Genomic DNA, 16,045 nt, shown 5'->3' with positions numbered 1-16,045 from the left:
AGCCTTTCAAATATAGTTAAAATAAAGATTTAAATAAAACCTCAAATATAGTCATTGAAAAGTTCTAAAACCTAGTTAAAATAGAAAAGTTCTAAAACCTCGTTAAAATAGAAAATAATATACATTTTATAGTTGTTAAAACATTTTAAAAAAATAAAGATGTTGAGAGTAATAAAATATTTATACTTAATAAAAACAAAAATTAATGAGAATGTGTAAAAACTGATACAAAAATCTCATCTATAACACTCCCATATTTATATGTATAACCATAAGTGTAACCTTAAAATCTTAATATCAATTCAAACTCTTTATTAAATATATTAAACTCAAAAAAGAAAAAGAAATATTTCCGAAAATTTATTAAGAACAATTCTGAAAATATTTATGATTTTATAAACATTATACATGAAAATAAAAAATTATTTACAGGACAACTTTAAAATAAGATATGGTACCCAATTATACATACAGCATTTATATGCATATTCTTATCAGAAATTTCATAAAAGTATATATTTATTTTATGCAAAACATGTAATCCATAAAATTGATAAACAAATAAAAAAATAAATCTATATACAGTATAGCCTAATGGTTTAGTGTATAAACATAGGTGTCATTCCAACAAAAACAGCTATACCATATATATATATATATATATATATATATATATATATATATATATATATATATATATATATATATATATATATATATATATATATATATATATACACACACACACACATAATAAAACCTCAAAAAAGAATATAAACTAAATCAAAGTATTAAAAGGAATCAAGGAAAAAAGTTTTACTCAAAAAAAGATGATAAATTCAAAATAAATGATAAACAAAAATTATGATAAATTTTATAAAAATCAGTTTATGTCAGACATTTTTAATGCATAATTTTAATGATTCAAATTAGTTTTAAAAACGTTTAAACTTGAGAAAAAAACATGCTTTATTTTACAGGTGCAAATGTTTCTCTTAAAACACATACAAAGTGTATTTTTTAATTTACCAAAAGGTAGATCCACCTCCAGGTGGACCACTCACCCAATCAGCTGATTGCTGATGCATTGTAACATTCTGCCCTTGAGCAGCTGCCATCTGAGCAGCATTTGGTGCAACGCCAGGTGGAGGTGGCTAATAAAAACGAAATAAAATTAAACTAAATAAAAATTAACTTTAAAAAAATTGTAAAATTTAGTTTAGATACATATTTTACATGAAACTGGATATATATATACACATTAGGGTAATCCACTTTAAACCTTTTTTTGAAATTTTAAGCTGGGTTTTTACCAGTGATAAGATTTGATCTAAAAACTATCAATACCAAAAATCTTTTTAGGATGATTTTCAGATTCCCCACAAACATAGATTATCCTAGTCATATTAAAAATACCTGGAAAAAATTTTTCTAATGTTATCCGGAAAAATATTTTGAAAACATTTCCGGAAAAATACGGGAATAAAAATGCTTTTGGTGTATATAAGAATATCCTATCCTTGGTGTATATAAGAATATGTCCTTAAAAAGTAAATTTTTGGCAGGTATTCTTCTATAAAAAAGAAAAGCATTTTAATGCTTACTTAAATAGAGTTTATAAATTAAATTAAACTAAATTTTTAGGTGAAATAGTCAAAATAATTAAAGTGATCTCTAAGTGCTTAGTGTTTACATACTTTTTTTTTACGATTTAAATAATCCTTAAAAAATAAGCTTTATATTAATTAAACATTCCAAAAAAAAATATTTATCAACACATTAGCAAAAAACTTTTTAATAAATAATTTTTAATGCCATTTCTTTTCCTTGAAGGTAAGTTTTTTCAAGGGGAAAACCCAAATCAAATAGTGAAATTGTTTGGAAATCGTTTAAAAAACTCTGCAGTAAGTACATTTATTATTCAAACCAGATATTTTACAACAAAAAATATTAAGTTTATATTAACCTCTCAACTGGAAGTATAATGGCAAAACAATAAATGCTTTTTTATTAATACCTCAATAAATAAATTGATTTACATACATTTTTTAATAGTCTGGTGAATAAAAATAAGCATTGCTTTTACTCAGCGTTTTTTCGAGTAACTGCTCAGCTTTATGTAAATAAAATTTTTAGGGAATTTGCTAAAATTTTTATTCACGTAAAGCTGAGCAATTACTCCAATTTGTCTCGGCAGTTGGGAATCCCAGTAATAATAAATAAACGCGTACAAATAAGAAAAAATTATTTGTACAAATAATGCCTTACCTAAGTAAAATATAGCATAAAGTAATTGATGAACGATACTTTTACTGTTTTAATTATTTGATGACAAAAAAAAATAATTTTAACTTCTATTTCCAGAAATCTATTTGGATATCCAGAAAAAATAAAAATGTATAGAAATATCCGGAATTCCGGAAATATCCGGAAAAAGATAATCCCTGCACAAAACATTGGAAGTTAGAACAATGTGCAAATGTTGTTCAACATTTTTATTCACTACTTGTTATTGTTTCTTGTGGGGTTCACACAATTTAATTATTAATCATTAAGAAACACAAAATTTGGTCAATTATAGTTAGTGGGAAAAAAATGTTACACAACACTTGTAGAATCTGTTACTTGAACTTCCAATGTTTTGTGAGGGATCTAATAATCATTCTAAATTCAAGACTTTTGGTATATAGCGTTTTTAGATCAAATGTTTTATTGGTAAAAGACCTTATTATTATTGGTAAAGACCTTGGTTAAATTTAAATATATATATATATATATATATATATATATATATATATATATATATATATATATATATATATATATATATATATATATATATATACACACACATATATATATATATATATATATATATATATATATATATATATATATATATATATAAATTTTAAACTTGGTACAAATTTTTAAAATTCATCACCTTCTCATTTCTATAAATTGCAATCTGAAAATCACAAATTATTTTGATGCAACCCTAAATCTTTCTGACAATTCATTCCAACCTTACAGTAAATTGGATAATACCCTTAATTACATTCCAAACATCCAACATTATAAAAAGTCTGCCGTGATCCATTGAGTTAAGACTGCCACACCTGCCACACCAACAAGTGAATATATTTTTAAGAAATGTTCTTGCTTACAATAATGAATTTAAAAAATCTGGACACAATTGTACACTCATGTACCAACTAAAAGTAAGCGATCGGGGTTGAAATTTGACCGGGGCCGGGTTTGATAAAATATAGCTGTGGCCGGGTTTATGACCGGTGCTGCATAAACATTTATACAACCTTAAGTATGTTTTTTTTGTTAAAAACTTGTGTAATATTTTGTAAATATATGCATATATAAACATCATTATGATCAACATGATCATCATTTCTATCATGATCATCATTTCTATCATTATCATCATTTTTATCATCATCATCATCATCATCATCATCATCATCATCATCATCATCATCATCATCATCGTCATCATCATCATCATCGTCATCATCATTATTTCTATCATCATTATTTCTATCATCATCATTTCTATCATCATCATCATTATCATCATAATCATCATTATTATCATCATCATCAGGCTTTAGTCTTTCTTATTTATGCTGTTTCTCTAATATAAACAATGCAGAGCATTTTCTTTCTTTAACTAAAGCTCATTCATACAATATGTAAGGCACTCTCTTCAAGTTTTCTTACTTCTATCTTTACTATTTAATCCTAAAGCTGCTACCTCTCTACATGTTGATACCTAAATCGCTTTATTCTTTTCTAACAAACGTTGTTCAATACATCCTTTTTTTCTAATCTGCCATTATAACTCTTACCCATCTTCATTTTATACAATGATAATAATATAGTAAAAAAAAAAATTGTAATTGCATTAATAAATTTGCCTGCCCATTGAGCAACAAATGTCTATGTAGTAACATGATATACTAAGCAACAGTATGCTCTAATAAACCTAAGTACAAATACAAAGTATATATTGGCTTAAGTACAACCTCTTTTAAAGTTAATTGCACAATCCATTTAAAATCTTTTAGCATCAAAAATATAAACATGACACAGAGCTTTCCGAAAAAATATGAAAGTTAAAAAAAAGTCATTTTGTATTATCTATGAAATGGAAAGTAATTATGTCGAGCAAGCCATACAACCTAGTTTTAAAAATTTGTCTTTTTTTTTTTAATGAAAAATTTGTTATCTTACTTCATAAAGACACTAACATACTTAACAAACAGGGCAAAATGGTCTCTATGTGCAGACACAAAAACAAATTTCTGTTGCCTACCTATGACAATCGTGATCAATATTAAACCACTTAATGTTATATATATATATATATATATATATATATATATATATATATATATATATATATATATATATATATATATATATATGTATGTATTTATTAGGGTGGCTCTTAAAACAACATTTTTAAAAAAAACCTGTTCCTACCCCTTTACTTTGTTCTATATAATACTAAAACACTAGGTTTAAAATTTTTTTGAACAAAAAATTATTTTAGGGGTAGCTCAAGACCCTTTAAAAATTTGACTGGTCCCAAAAATTTTGAAAATAAAAGTTCTTCTAAAGTATGTCAACCTGGTACTCAAAAGAAGCGAAATTATATAAAAACTTTTAAAATAATAATCAATTCACAAAAAAATAACTTTTTTCTTAAATAAATGCATAAAAACTATTGTTTTTAAGCTGAAAAAAAAAAAAGTCATTATTTTCAAGTTTTAAAAAAATAGTTTTTTTAAACATGCTTTTTTTGTAAAGTGATTACTGTTTTTGAAGTTTTTATATAATTTCGCTTCTTTTGAGTACCAGGTTGACATACTTTAGAAGAACTTTTATTTTCAAAATTTTAGACCAGTCAAATTTTTAAGGGTCTTGAGCTACCCCTAAAATAATTTTTTGTTCAAAAAAATTTTAAACCTAGTGTTTTAGTATTATATAGAACAAAGTAAAGGGGTAGGAACAGGTTTTTTTCAAAAATGTTGTTTTAAGAGCCACCCTAGTATTTATTATTTATTTTTTTTTATTCTTCTTTCTATTTTTAGCACATTGACTCTACAATTCAAAAGATTTAAGTTTGGCAAAAAGGTGGTATAAAGATTTTCTTGCAATGAGTCATTTCAAATTGACATTGATCTTTACAATAAAATAATACCATTTCTGCAAAGATTTTAGTGCGAATATTATTAAATATTGGTACTAATATCTTTTATCTAATCAAATTATATCTTTTTTAAAAAACCAATAGGCTGTAATGTTTAAAAAAATAAAAATAAAAATAAAACATTCTGAATGCTTTTAATTTTTTATTTTTTACTGTTTACATACTTCGACTGACAAATAGGTAGAACATGCAAGGAGTGCTACTACATCGACTGAGGGTTTTGGTTAGGGAAGGCAATGTATCAATTTTAAAAAAAATTTAAGTTTTTAAACTTTAAAAAAGGAATTAAATATGACCAAGCAAAAGTGTATATTTATATATATATATATATATATATATATATATATATATATATATATATATATATATATATATATATATATATATATATATATATATATATATATACATACATATATGCTAGAAAGCCACATTCTGTGAGTGTATATACATTAGTTTATATATTATGGTTAGTTTGAATTAATTTTTTTTTTTTTAAAGTAAAATATTTATTTATAAACAAAAAAGAAATATACAGAGATGAAGAAAGAGATCTTAGGTCAAAAAAAAAAAAAATTAAAAAAAAATCTTTTCTTTTAAGAGCACCAAAATTAGCTTTGTCAGGTAATTTTTATTTTGTAAAAATTGTAATAAAATATTGTTGCTGTCAGGTAATACCTTCTATGTGTCAAATACATGTATTTATTAATTTTCTTTTTTTGCTCATAGATGCGATTCAGGGATAATATCATATGTGCTGACACACTGTAAAATGGTTTTTCGTAAAACTGCTGACACACTATAAGTATTAGTAGTGCGTTTCAATTAAGAGATGCAAAAATCCAGTAAATAAGTTAAAATTTAAAAACTTTCAATAATTAACAAATTTATAACATTTTTTTGAAACAAAACTCATCTTTTGTTGGTTGATTGATTTTTTGCATTATACAATTAATTTAGGATAAAGTTTCAACCTCTTAAAAAAATTTGTTTTATACGCAGCAGATCTGTAAGAAAACTATCCATAGATTTCCTCCTGATTCAATTAGTAGGGGAGAGTGGGGCGAGGTGGGACAAAATATTTCTAAAAAACTTTTAATATCTTAATTAAGTAATGTATGTACTGAACCATACATTTTGATAATAAATATCATAGGGGATGAAATCAGATGGAATGACACAAAAGCATCATCTTGGGTACTGATTCCATCCCCTAAAAAAATATAATATATAAAAAAATATATACTTTATTATAACCTGATTGACAGCAGGTTATAATAAAGTATATATTTTTTTGATTTTAGAGGAACGGTACCATTGGGATAAAGTGAGACAGGTGTGGGGTAAAGTAAGACAAGCGAGTAATTAACAACATAATAACAAAAGTTACTATTTAAATAGTAAACAAAACATAATCTTCATTTTTAGAAAACATTCGTGACTTTTCCAAATATTCGCTGATTTTCTAAATTTTCAAACTTTGCCCTGGTTTTCAACGTTTTCCCTGAGTACCATGAGCCCTGTTATTTTATCTTTTGAGGTAGAACAACTTATTTTAAAAGATCTCAAAAAAATCTCATCAAGATCTCAATACTTTCATTTAATACCTTTATAAGATTTCAATGAGACCTACATTCAACATATTAAAAGAAACTTACAGGAATATTATAGCTTGATCCTTTGCCAAATCGAGCTGCAGGATCATAAGCGCCACTTTGTTGTTGTGGATAGTACATAGGCTATAAGGTAATAAAAAATACATATTAAAATTATGAGAAGAAAAATAATAAGAATTAAAGAAAAATAATTTTCTTTTAATTGTTTTATGAATTTATGTAAAAACTAATTTTAATTATAAAATTACGTACTGAGTAACTTTTAAGCAACTAAGTGATGTCAACTTTATTTCAAAAAAAACTTTATTTTGTTCTTTGTATCAAAATACCATTATATAATATAATTTAAATAATAAGTTATATATTTTTGTTATCACATCGTAATGAAAGTCTTCATATTAACTGTTGCGATTTCTAGTGTTTTTATTTTTAATTTTTAATTATTTGTTATGCATATACTTCATTGTTAAATAAATTCTTTCTAAAAAAGGTCTTCATTTTTATGAGTTTATTTAAAAGGTTTTTATGAATTTATTCAACATTAAAACATTATCAACACTATAAAAAAAAATTAATGGAAAATGTCAAGGATCTAAAAACTGACAAGGTTTGATTTTGATCATAATGCACCAACTGCTTCAAAAAAATGGAAGCATTGGAAGCAAACATTTAAAAATTTCATAATTGGTTGTGGAAAAGACGCTACAAATAAATTTTTCTTCATCATTAATTTTGTATCATCCAATATTTATGATTACATTTAAGAGTGTGATTCCTATAAAAGTATTATTAAAACTTTGGAAAACTTTTTTATAAAAACCCATGATGAGATTTTTCTCATCATGGGTTCAAGTTAGACCATCCAATTTTGAGTATTCGAATACTTGATATTCGAATATATTTGCGTGTTTTTTTACTATTTGATATTCAAATATTTTCTTCAATATTTGAGTAATTTCAAAAATGTAAAGGCAGAGTAAGCTTTTAAAAAAGTACTGGTAATTTCTCTTTTTGCAAACGAAAAATATATTTCTCTTTTTGCAAACAGAAAAAATTCTTAGCATTTTTATATAACCTTGAAGTGGAAAACTTAAATTGCATTTTTGTATGGTTTTTATTTTGTGTGACATTATTTTTGTTTGCTTTTAGAAAACAGTCGTTTATTTAGATTGCTTAAAAATATAAATACATATTTGTTCCATAAAAAAAAATCTTAATAATAATCTTAATAATAATAATTTTTAATATTTTGTGAATAAATAAATATAATATACAATTAAATAAATATAATATACTATTTGTGGTTGCATAATTTGAAGTGGTAAGTTAAAATTTTTTAGATTTTCTTAGATAATTCATCTCTGGTTTTTTAAGCCATGTCAAAAAAATCCAAGGTATGGGAGTTTTTTAAGAAAGACGAAAAAAATTTTGGTGAAGCCAAATGTGGTAGGTGCAACACGAACATAGAATGGAGAAGTTCAACTACTGCTATGATTAATCATTTGAAGCTACGACACAACATATTGATATCTAAATTGGTATCAAATGACAATGATGGAGAAAATAATATTCCTAAGAAAAAACAAAATACTGAAATAAGTAAAAAAAGAATCTTTAAATGAAATATTGTCAAAAGTCGCAGCTTTTGATGGAATGGCTATCACAGCAATGAGTAAATCCCAAGCTATAGCTGGTTACGTGCAACAAAAAGGTTATAAAATGCCGAAAAGTCCGACAACTATTTCGAAATGCATCAATAGCTTTTATAAAGAAAAATGTGTTGAACTGCGGGAAAAATTTGAAAAATTAAAAACAGCAAATTGTAAATTTGCTATTACTGTGGATGAATGGACAGATTGTACTATTTTACGTTATGTAAACATAACAGCTCATGTGATTGGAATAGACTCAAATACAATTGAATGCTATGTTCTGGGTTTAACGGAAATAATTAAGCAGGCAAATGCAGAAACAATTAAACATTTGGTTGAAGCTAAGTTAGCAGACTTTGGGATTTTCTTAAAAAAATGATGTTATTGCATCCAATAACGATGCAGCAGCCGTAATGAAAAAATATGGCTTTATATTAGGTGTTTTAAATCAACTTTGTCATAATCACGCGCTTCATTTAGCCGTGATGGATTGTTTTTATATACCAAAAAATTCTATTCGCAATGAAGTGTTTGACGATACCGAAGATTTTGTTGATGAAGATGTAGAAGAAGATTCCACAGAAGATCAGTGCTCTGATTACAAATTGGTGTTTATTGAGGAAGATGAATATGATATGACATTAGATTTTGATCAAATTATTAACAGGTTAAGAGGTGTTATAAGAATGTTTAAAAAATCGGCTACAAAGCATTCTATTTTGCAACAAAATATAGCTCAAAAAATGGGGAAAAAACTCAAGTTAAAATTAGACATAAAAACACGATGGAATTCTTTGAGTGTAATGATTCAACGATTTTTAATTCTATCAGAATGTGTTAACAAATCCTTAGTCGAATTGAATATTGATCCAATTCCAGAAAATGATAATTTTGCGCTACAAAACCTTGTTGATGTTCTGGCACCAGCTGAAACTGCTGTTACTGAATTAAGTAAAAATGATGCAAATCTCATAACTGCTGAAGGAGTTTACAAATTTTTGTTTGAAAAGTTGCAACCAATGCAAACTAATATAGCAAAAAAACTGATACATGCGATCAAAATAAGGATGGATGAAAGAAGAGATCCAGTTTTAATGACATTGATCATTTATCTGCAGAGTGGAAATATACCAAGTTCTAATGCTCATTTTAAATATTCATCAAAAAATGCAGCAATATTATTCGCTGTTAAAGTTATGGAACAAATATATCCACAAATGTTTGAAGAAGAGCAAATTAATAATGATTCTACCTCATCTGATGCAGATGATTTAATAGAATTAACATCACCAGTTGCAGTTGGATTGCAAAAAGAACTCCAAAATACAATAAGTTCTATTACAGAACCAAAAAACTGTCATGTTAGCAATCGCAGCGAAATTGATAAATATATTGAATTGAAGAAAGAATTTCGTCAATTGGATTTTTTTTAAAAACGGTCGACAACGCTGGACGTTTTGTATAACGCTTTAATAACAATACACCCTACCTCAACAGCTTCTGAAAGAGTATTCTCAACAGCAGGTGCAATTAAAACAAAAAGAAGAACAAGTCTAAATTTCAAAACATTCAATTCTCTTTTATTTTTAAAATACATGTTTTTAGAAAAAAAATAATACATATATAAAATAATAAAATCGTTCAAAATAAAATATAAAACACTTTTTTAATTAGATTATTATTATTTTTTATTTTTTTAATGTCTTTTAACTTTTTGATAAATTATTCGAGTATTCGATTACTCGAATATTTTCAGATTTTTCTATTTGATATTCGAATAGTTGAAAAGCTCGAATAGTTGGATGGTCTAGTTCAAGTCATCAATTACTAATAAGACATCAAACATCTAGCAAATCTTTACAAGTCTTCAGGAACTATGTAAACTAAGCAAGAATTGTAATTATAAAGATGTTTTAGGTGAACAATATCAAAAAGAACAAATAAGAGACACTTTTATTTCTGGAATAACTTCTAATTATATTTGCCAACACCTTGAAATCTTTTGAGATTGCTCAAAGGAACTCTGAGTTTTATATACAGAAATCCCCCTAATCCACCTAATGTTGTTGCTGCTATGAAATTACTAAAAAATTCTTCAGTAGCACCCAATACTGTTTGTCCACAAACAAATTGTATTTATTGCGGTAATAAATCTCACGATCAACTTAGTTGAACTTCTGCTTGGAAAAATTTTCCACTTCAAAACATTACATGTTTTAAATGTGGAAAAATAAGACATTGTTGCAAATTTTGTCTTGGCAAGCCAATGAGTATAACCCACAGTGTTTCAGCTGCAATGCATAAACCAAGTTTGTGTACTATTTTAAGTGGTTGCCCTTTGAGTCTTTGATGAATAATTAACTGCACTAATTGATTCTTGTAGTTCAATTAATTTTATTAGCAAAAAAAAAATTGAGACTTTGAAAATAAAATGGTTACTCTGTAACAGAGAAATCTTTATGACCTTAACAACAATGGAATCTGGTTTAATGGGTTGTTGTTGTGTTAACCTTAAAGTAAATGATTTAATGTAAAATAATCTTCAGTTTAGTGTCTTGGAAAACATTTATAGTGGTATTATACTTAGCTATAACTTCCAAAAGTAATACAAAAATTAGATTTTTCCATTTGGTGGAGAAAAAGAAGACTTAATAGTCACAAGGGATAACAATCTATGTACACTGCCAATGGTCAAAATGAAAATACTGTTCTTGTTTACAAGTATTTTTGACAAATCTCAATAGCTACCAAATCAAGAAGATTTAAAAAAGATTTAAAAACTTTATTGAAAGTGAAATATTACAGTTATTGGTAAAATTAGTATAATTGAACAAATGGTATAATTGAACCATGCTTCTCACCATGGAGAGCCCAAGCAGTGGCTGTAAAGATCTGACTAAATCTAATAAAAAAACTCTGCATTGATTACTCTTGAACAGTTAACCTTTACACTGAATAAGATGCATATCTTCTTCTCAGAATAGATAATATGATAAATGAACTCGTAAAATGGCATGTATTCTCTTTGACTTAAAAAGTGCTTACCAACAGATTCCTAGAAAAAAGATTCAGACAAAAATTATACAGCATTTAAGGCTAATGGTAAATTGTTCCAATTTTGCAGGATTCCATTTGGAGTAACTAATGGAGTGTCTATGCTCCAAACATTTATGGACAAACTTGTTGAGAAAAAAAAGTTACATGACACCAGGGGTGTGGAGTCATAAAAAAAAAAAATACCAACTCCGACTGCAATTGTTGAAATTTTTAGAGTACGACTCCGACTCCAACTCTGAAGTAAAATTTTTGAAAAATTCTTTGAATTCTTTTAAAAATATTTCCCAATAATTAAACTTTTTTTTTTTGCCCAATATATGAAAAATTCATTGAAGGTTAAATATTTTGTACATGCATGTGCATACCAAGAAGTTTTACTATTGGAGTCAGAGTCCAATTTTGTTTAGCGACTCTGACTATGCTAAAAATGTCGCAACTCTGACTCCACGACTCTGACTCCACAGCCCTGCATGACACTTTTACATACCTTAACAACATAACCATTGGTGGTTATGATCAGGTATATCATGATAAAAATTGCTAATGGTTTCATAACATTAAATGAATCAAAATCTGTTACTTTAGTTTCCTCAATAAATATTATTGATTATTGCATTGGTCATTACAACATAAAACCAGATGCTGAATGATAATGTCCTTTAGATTTACTACCAACTATTTTTGATGTTTTATTGCTTTGCTAAACTATGGGTATGTTTTATTATTACTCAAAGCGAATTCTTACTTTTGCTAATAAAGTTTGACCTTTAATTAATGTTAAATTGTTTCAAATCAATAATGAAGCATTTAAAACATTTCAACTACTTAAAAGATAACTTTACACTACCACTGTGAGTTGTTCAGATAAAATATTTTCTTTTTGTGGTTTTCCATACATTTTCTTACATTCATCCTGACAGAGGCTCATCATTCATATCTAATGAATCTTACCTTACTCAGAAATGAACTGAAGGATCTATTTTGAAAAGTGCCTAAGTCACAAAATAAATGTTTTGAGAAAACATACTTTGATCATCTCAAGCGCTTATTTTAAAAAGTTATATGTTCAAAGCAGATTTTATCAAAGCATGTATTTTATAACTTAAGTACTATTTAACATATAACTAAACCAACTCTATAAATGTAGAGCTTTTAAAAAATAAGTTAGAGAATAAGTATCAAAATTTTCCTAAAACTTTTTTTTGTGACTTGTGCATTTTTTGAAATTGACCCTTCAATTGCAACAAGAAATTCTACTCCATATCATCCTATCAGTAATGGACAAGTTGAGAGAGCCCTCATCATGTGAAACTTCATGGTTAACTCCTGGTTAACGTCTGGTTTTCTCATTTTTCTTGGACTTTTTTGTATTAGTCATATTAGTGGATGTAAATCCAACATATCCAACTGGATGGACAAGAATCAACTGTTTCACTTCAAGATCTTGCACCATTTTCTGTCCTACCAGAAAAGTCTTATATTATTGATAAGATTAATATTAATGAATTTAACAATGACCTGTTGTTAAATTCATTAATATTAATCTTATCAATAATATAAGACTTGTTATGAGATTTTATTATGTAAGGAAAACGCATAACACAAATAAATGTAACTTTGATATTTATAATGTAACTTTGATATTTATTTTTGATATTTATATTATGTAACTTTGATATTTATATTATTAAAAGTTAAATTGCTTCAATAGCGTACTTTAAAGTACAGTGTTGTATTTAAATTTAATTTTAAAATGCATTAAAAATCATTTAAACTTATCTAACAAAAATTACTGATGAAATCTAAATTTGGTATTAGAAAAAGATTAAATTTACTTATAATTTATTTCTTAAAACAATCTTATCATAACATCTTAACATAATCTTTTGTTTGTTTATCAGATCTTTTTTTTTTTTTTTTTAAATGTATTTAATGTAATATTTTAAATAAAGATTGTAAACAATTTATAGATAGATTTTATTAGCTATCAATAAGATATTATTCATAAACGTGTTATGCTCATAAATAAATTACGTCAAAAGAACTTTATGCAATATTGAATTAATAAGAAACAAAAAATTTTAAATACATTTGTGAAAAGAATTCTTTTAAATAAAAAAAAATCTCCCTTTTTATAAGAAAAAAAAAGTTATTATATAAAAATATAATTTCGCTTATTATAATCTATGATGGAGAGACTTATGTTTTACATAATAAATTAGTAAGCAGCTGATAAAAAAATCTTTAATAAATATTGAGAAACTCTTTTACATTACTTTGAAACTAAATTTGACATTCTGCATTTTACTACTTTACATCCCTATAAAACTAAATTTAAATTTTTAATTAAAATTTTTTTTTTTAATAAAATATTTAGTTGCAGTTAAATGCTTATTTTATGACAATACTTTCTGAATAAACATCACATAATCAATATTAACAGATAATTTAATTATTCCAAAATAAAAAAGTTTAACGTAAAATTGCTGAACGCATACGCAAAATAATAGCAAAGAATTATTTCATACGTAAAATGCGAACTGCGTAAATCTTTTTAACAAGGCTTGTAACAAAAATGTAACTGCCAAAGTAAATGGTGTAAATAACAGTCAATCACCTAAAGTTACAAATGTAAATAACAGTCCATCACTTGAAATTACATCCGAAATAAGTTTTAAAGTAAACAAGGGAATAAATGAGCCATCTGCTGGCATTTGTGATGCTCTACAAGAACTTGTAAAGTTCCTATTAAATATGATGACTTAATATTAAAATGATGGAAATAGTTACCAACTTTTCTTTATTAATAGGAAGATTGTTGTGATTTCTATTGTATGTATTGTTATTTTTGAACTATTTGTGCTATGTATATATTTCAACTTTGTAATGTTGTACTAATCTAAAAATACAAAGTTGAAATATTTGTAATATTTCAACTTTTTATTTTTAGATAAGTGTATTATAATTGAAGAAAGCCTTTATCAAAAGGTCTCTATTTTTAGGAGTTCATCACAACAAACACTCACATTTTGTTTATTATCATTATTGTTGTTATGTTTTTTTTTGTTATCACTATGTTGTTGTCATGTTGTTTATTATCAATATGTTGATTTCATGTTGTTTATTAATTGTTATAAATATGTTATTTATGTTATTATATAAAAATGTTATTACCGTAAACCGGGGTAACTTTGGCCATTTTTAAAACTTTTAACTAAACATCTGTAACTTTTTAACAGTTAAGTAACGTTTTACTATTTTTGTTTTATTTGTAAATGCAATCTTTCTTGCTTAAATTTTGATATGAAGTTTGTTGCAAATGCTCTTTACTATAAGTGAAAAAGAATGAAAACTACATCTTGGTAAAACACAATCAAAAACTGTAAAACAGAATGTTGTCTGGGCAAAGATAAGAATGATAGCAAACAACTCAGTTTTACTTCTGTTTTAAAGACAAAGGTTCAGATAAAATTAAGTGAAAAGTTTTTGGCTCAAGTAACAACATTCTGGTTTTTTTACAGGGTGGTCAAAGTTACCCCGTAGGTTTATACTCTTTTGGGGTAACTTTGGCCATGTAAATAATATTCATTTTAATGTAGTTTGATCATTATTTATTCTAACTATAATATTTTTTTGAAGCATGTTATCCGAATTGTTTATTTTGAAAAACAGTTTTTAGCATGAATGTTTTTTTTAAATTTAATTGCAATCTAATAAAATTATATTATAGTTTAATAAATTACTACATTGCAGTTTGCTTGTGTTGTTTATATTCACTTTTGTTTAAAGCATAATGCCTCGTAAATATAACAAGCATAGTGTTGGAAAACGTGCATACAACACTTGTTCTAATACCATTCTTTTGAAAGAGTGTATGGGTGCAATTAATGTCTATTCGTCAAGCCTCAAAAAGGTTTAGTATACCAAGAAGCACTATACATAATAAAATGAAGTCAAAGCATAAAAAATGCTTTGGTGCACCAACCATATTTACTTATGATGAGGAGCAGTTATTTTCATCTAGAATCAAGGTCATGTGTGATTGGGGATTTCCATTAAATAAACTTGATGTTAAAATGTTAGTAGCTGGTTATTTAAAATCGCAAAATCGTACTGTAAAAATATTTAAAAACAATATTCCTGGTGATGATTGGGTCTCAAGTTTTATGAAACGTTCACAGTTAACCCATAGAATAGCATCAAATATTAAAAGAAAACGTGCAGCTATAAACAAAGAGGAATAAAAAATTTATTTTGACAATATTAGACTTGAACTTGAAGAAGTTCCACCTTGTAACATTTGGAATTATGATGAAACAAATTTGCGCGATGACCCTGAAAATAAAAAAGTTGTTATGAAACGTGGAACTAAGTACCCTGAGAGAATAATGAATAGCAGTAAGACTTGTTTCTCTGTTTTGTGGAAATGTTGAAGAAATTCTTTTACCATACTTTGTTTTTAAAACACAATTTATGGATAAAACATGGTC

The 16,045-nt window shown here is 26.0% G+C and overlaps 1 protein-coding gene across 2 annotated transcripts in view; it reads right to left on the bottom strand.

Moving 5' to 3' along the window:
• Nucleotides 1-968: 968 nt before the first annotated feature.
• LOC100197297 (DAZ-associated protein 2) overlaps nt 969-16,045 on the bottom strand; it is a 33,551-nt gene continuing 18,474 nt past the window's right edge. For both annotated transcript variants that reach the window (XM_065810475.1, XM_065810476.1), the window contains exons 3-4: nt 6,889-6,969; nt 969-1,154 (exon numbers count right to left, since the gene is read on the bottom strand). In XM_065810475.1, the coding sequence (XP_065666547.1) occupies nt 1,026-1,154; nt 6,889-6,969 (210 nt within the window). In that variant the 3' untranslated portion in view covers nt 969-1,025. The remainder of the gene's footprint in view (nt 1,155-6,888; nt 6,970-16,045) is intronic.

Source organism: Hydra vulgaris, chromosome 11 (genome assembly GCF_038396675.1).
Source record: "Hydra vulgaris chromosome 11, alternate assembly HydraT2T_AEP".
In the NCBI taxonomy this organism is placed as follows: Eukaryota; Metazoa; Cnidaria; class Hydrozoa; order Anthoathecata; family Hydridae; genus Hydra; species Hydra vulgaris.
This window is presented reverse-complemented; position numbering and strand designations above follow the sequence as displayed.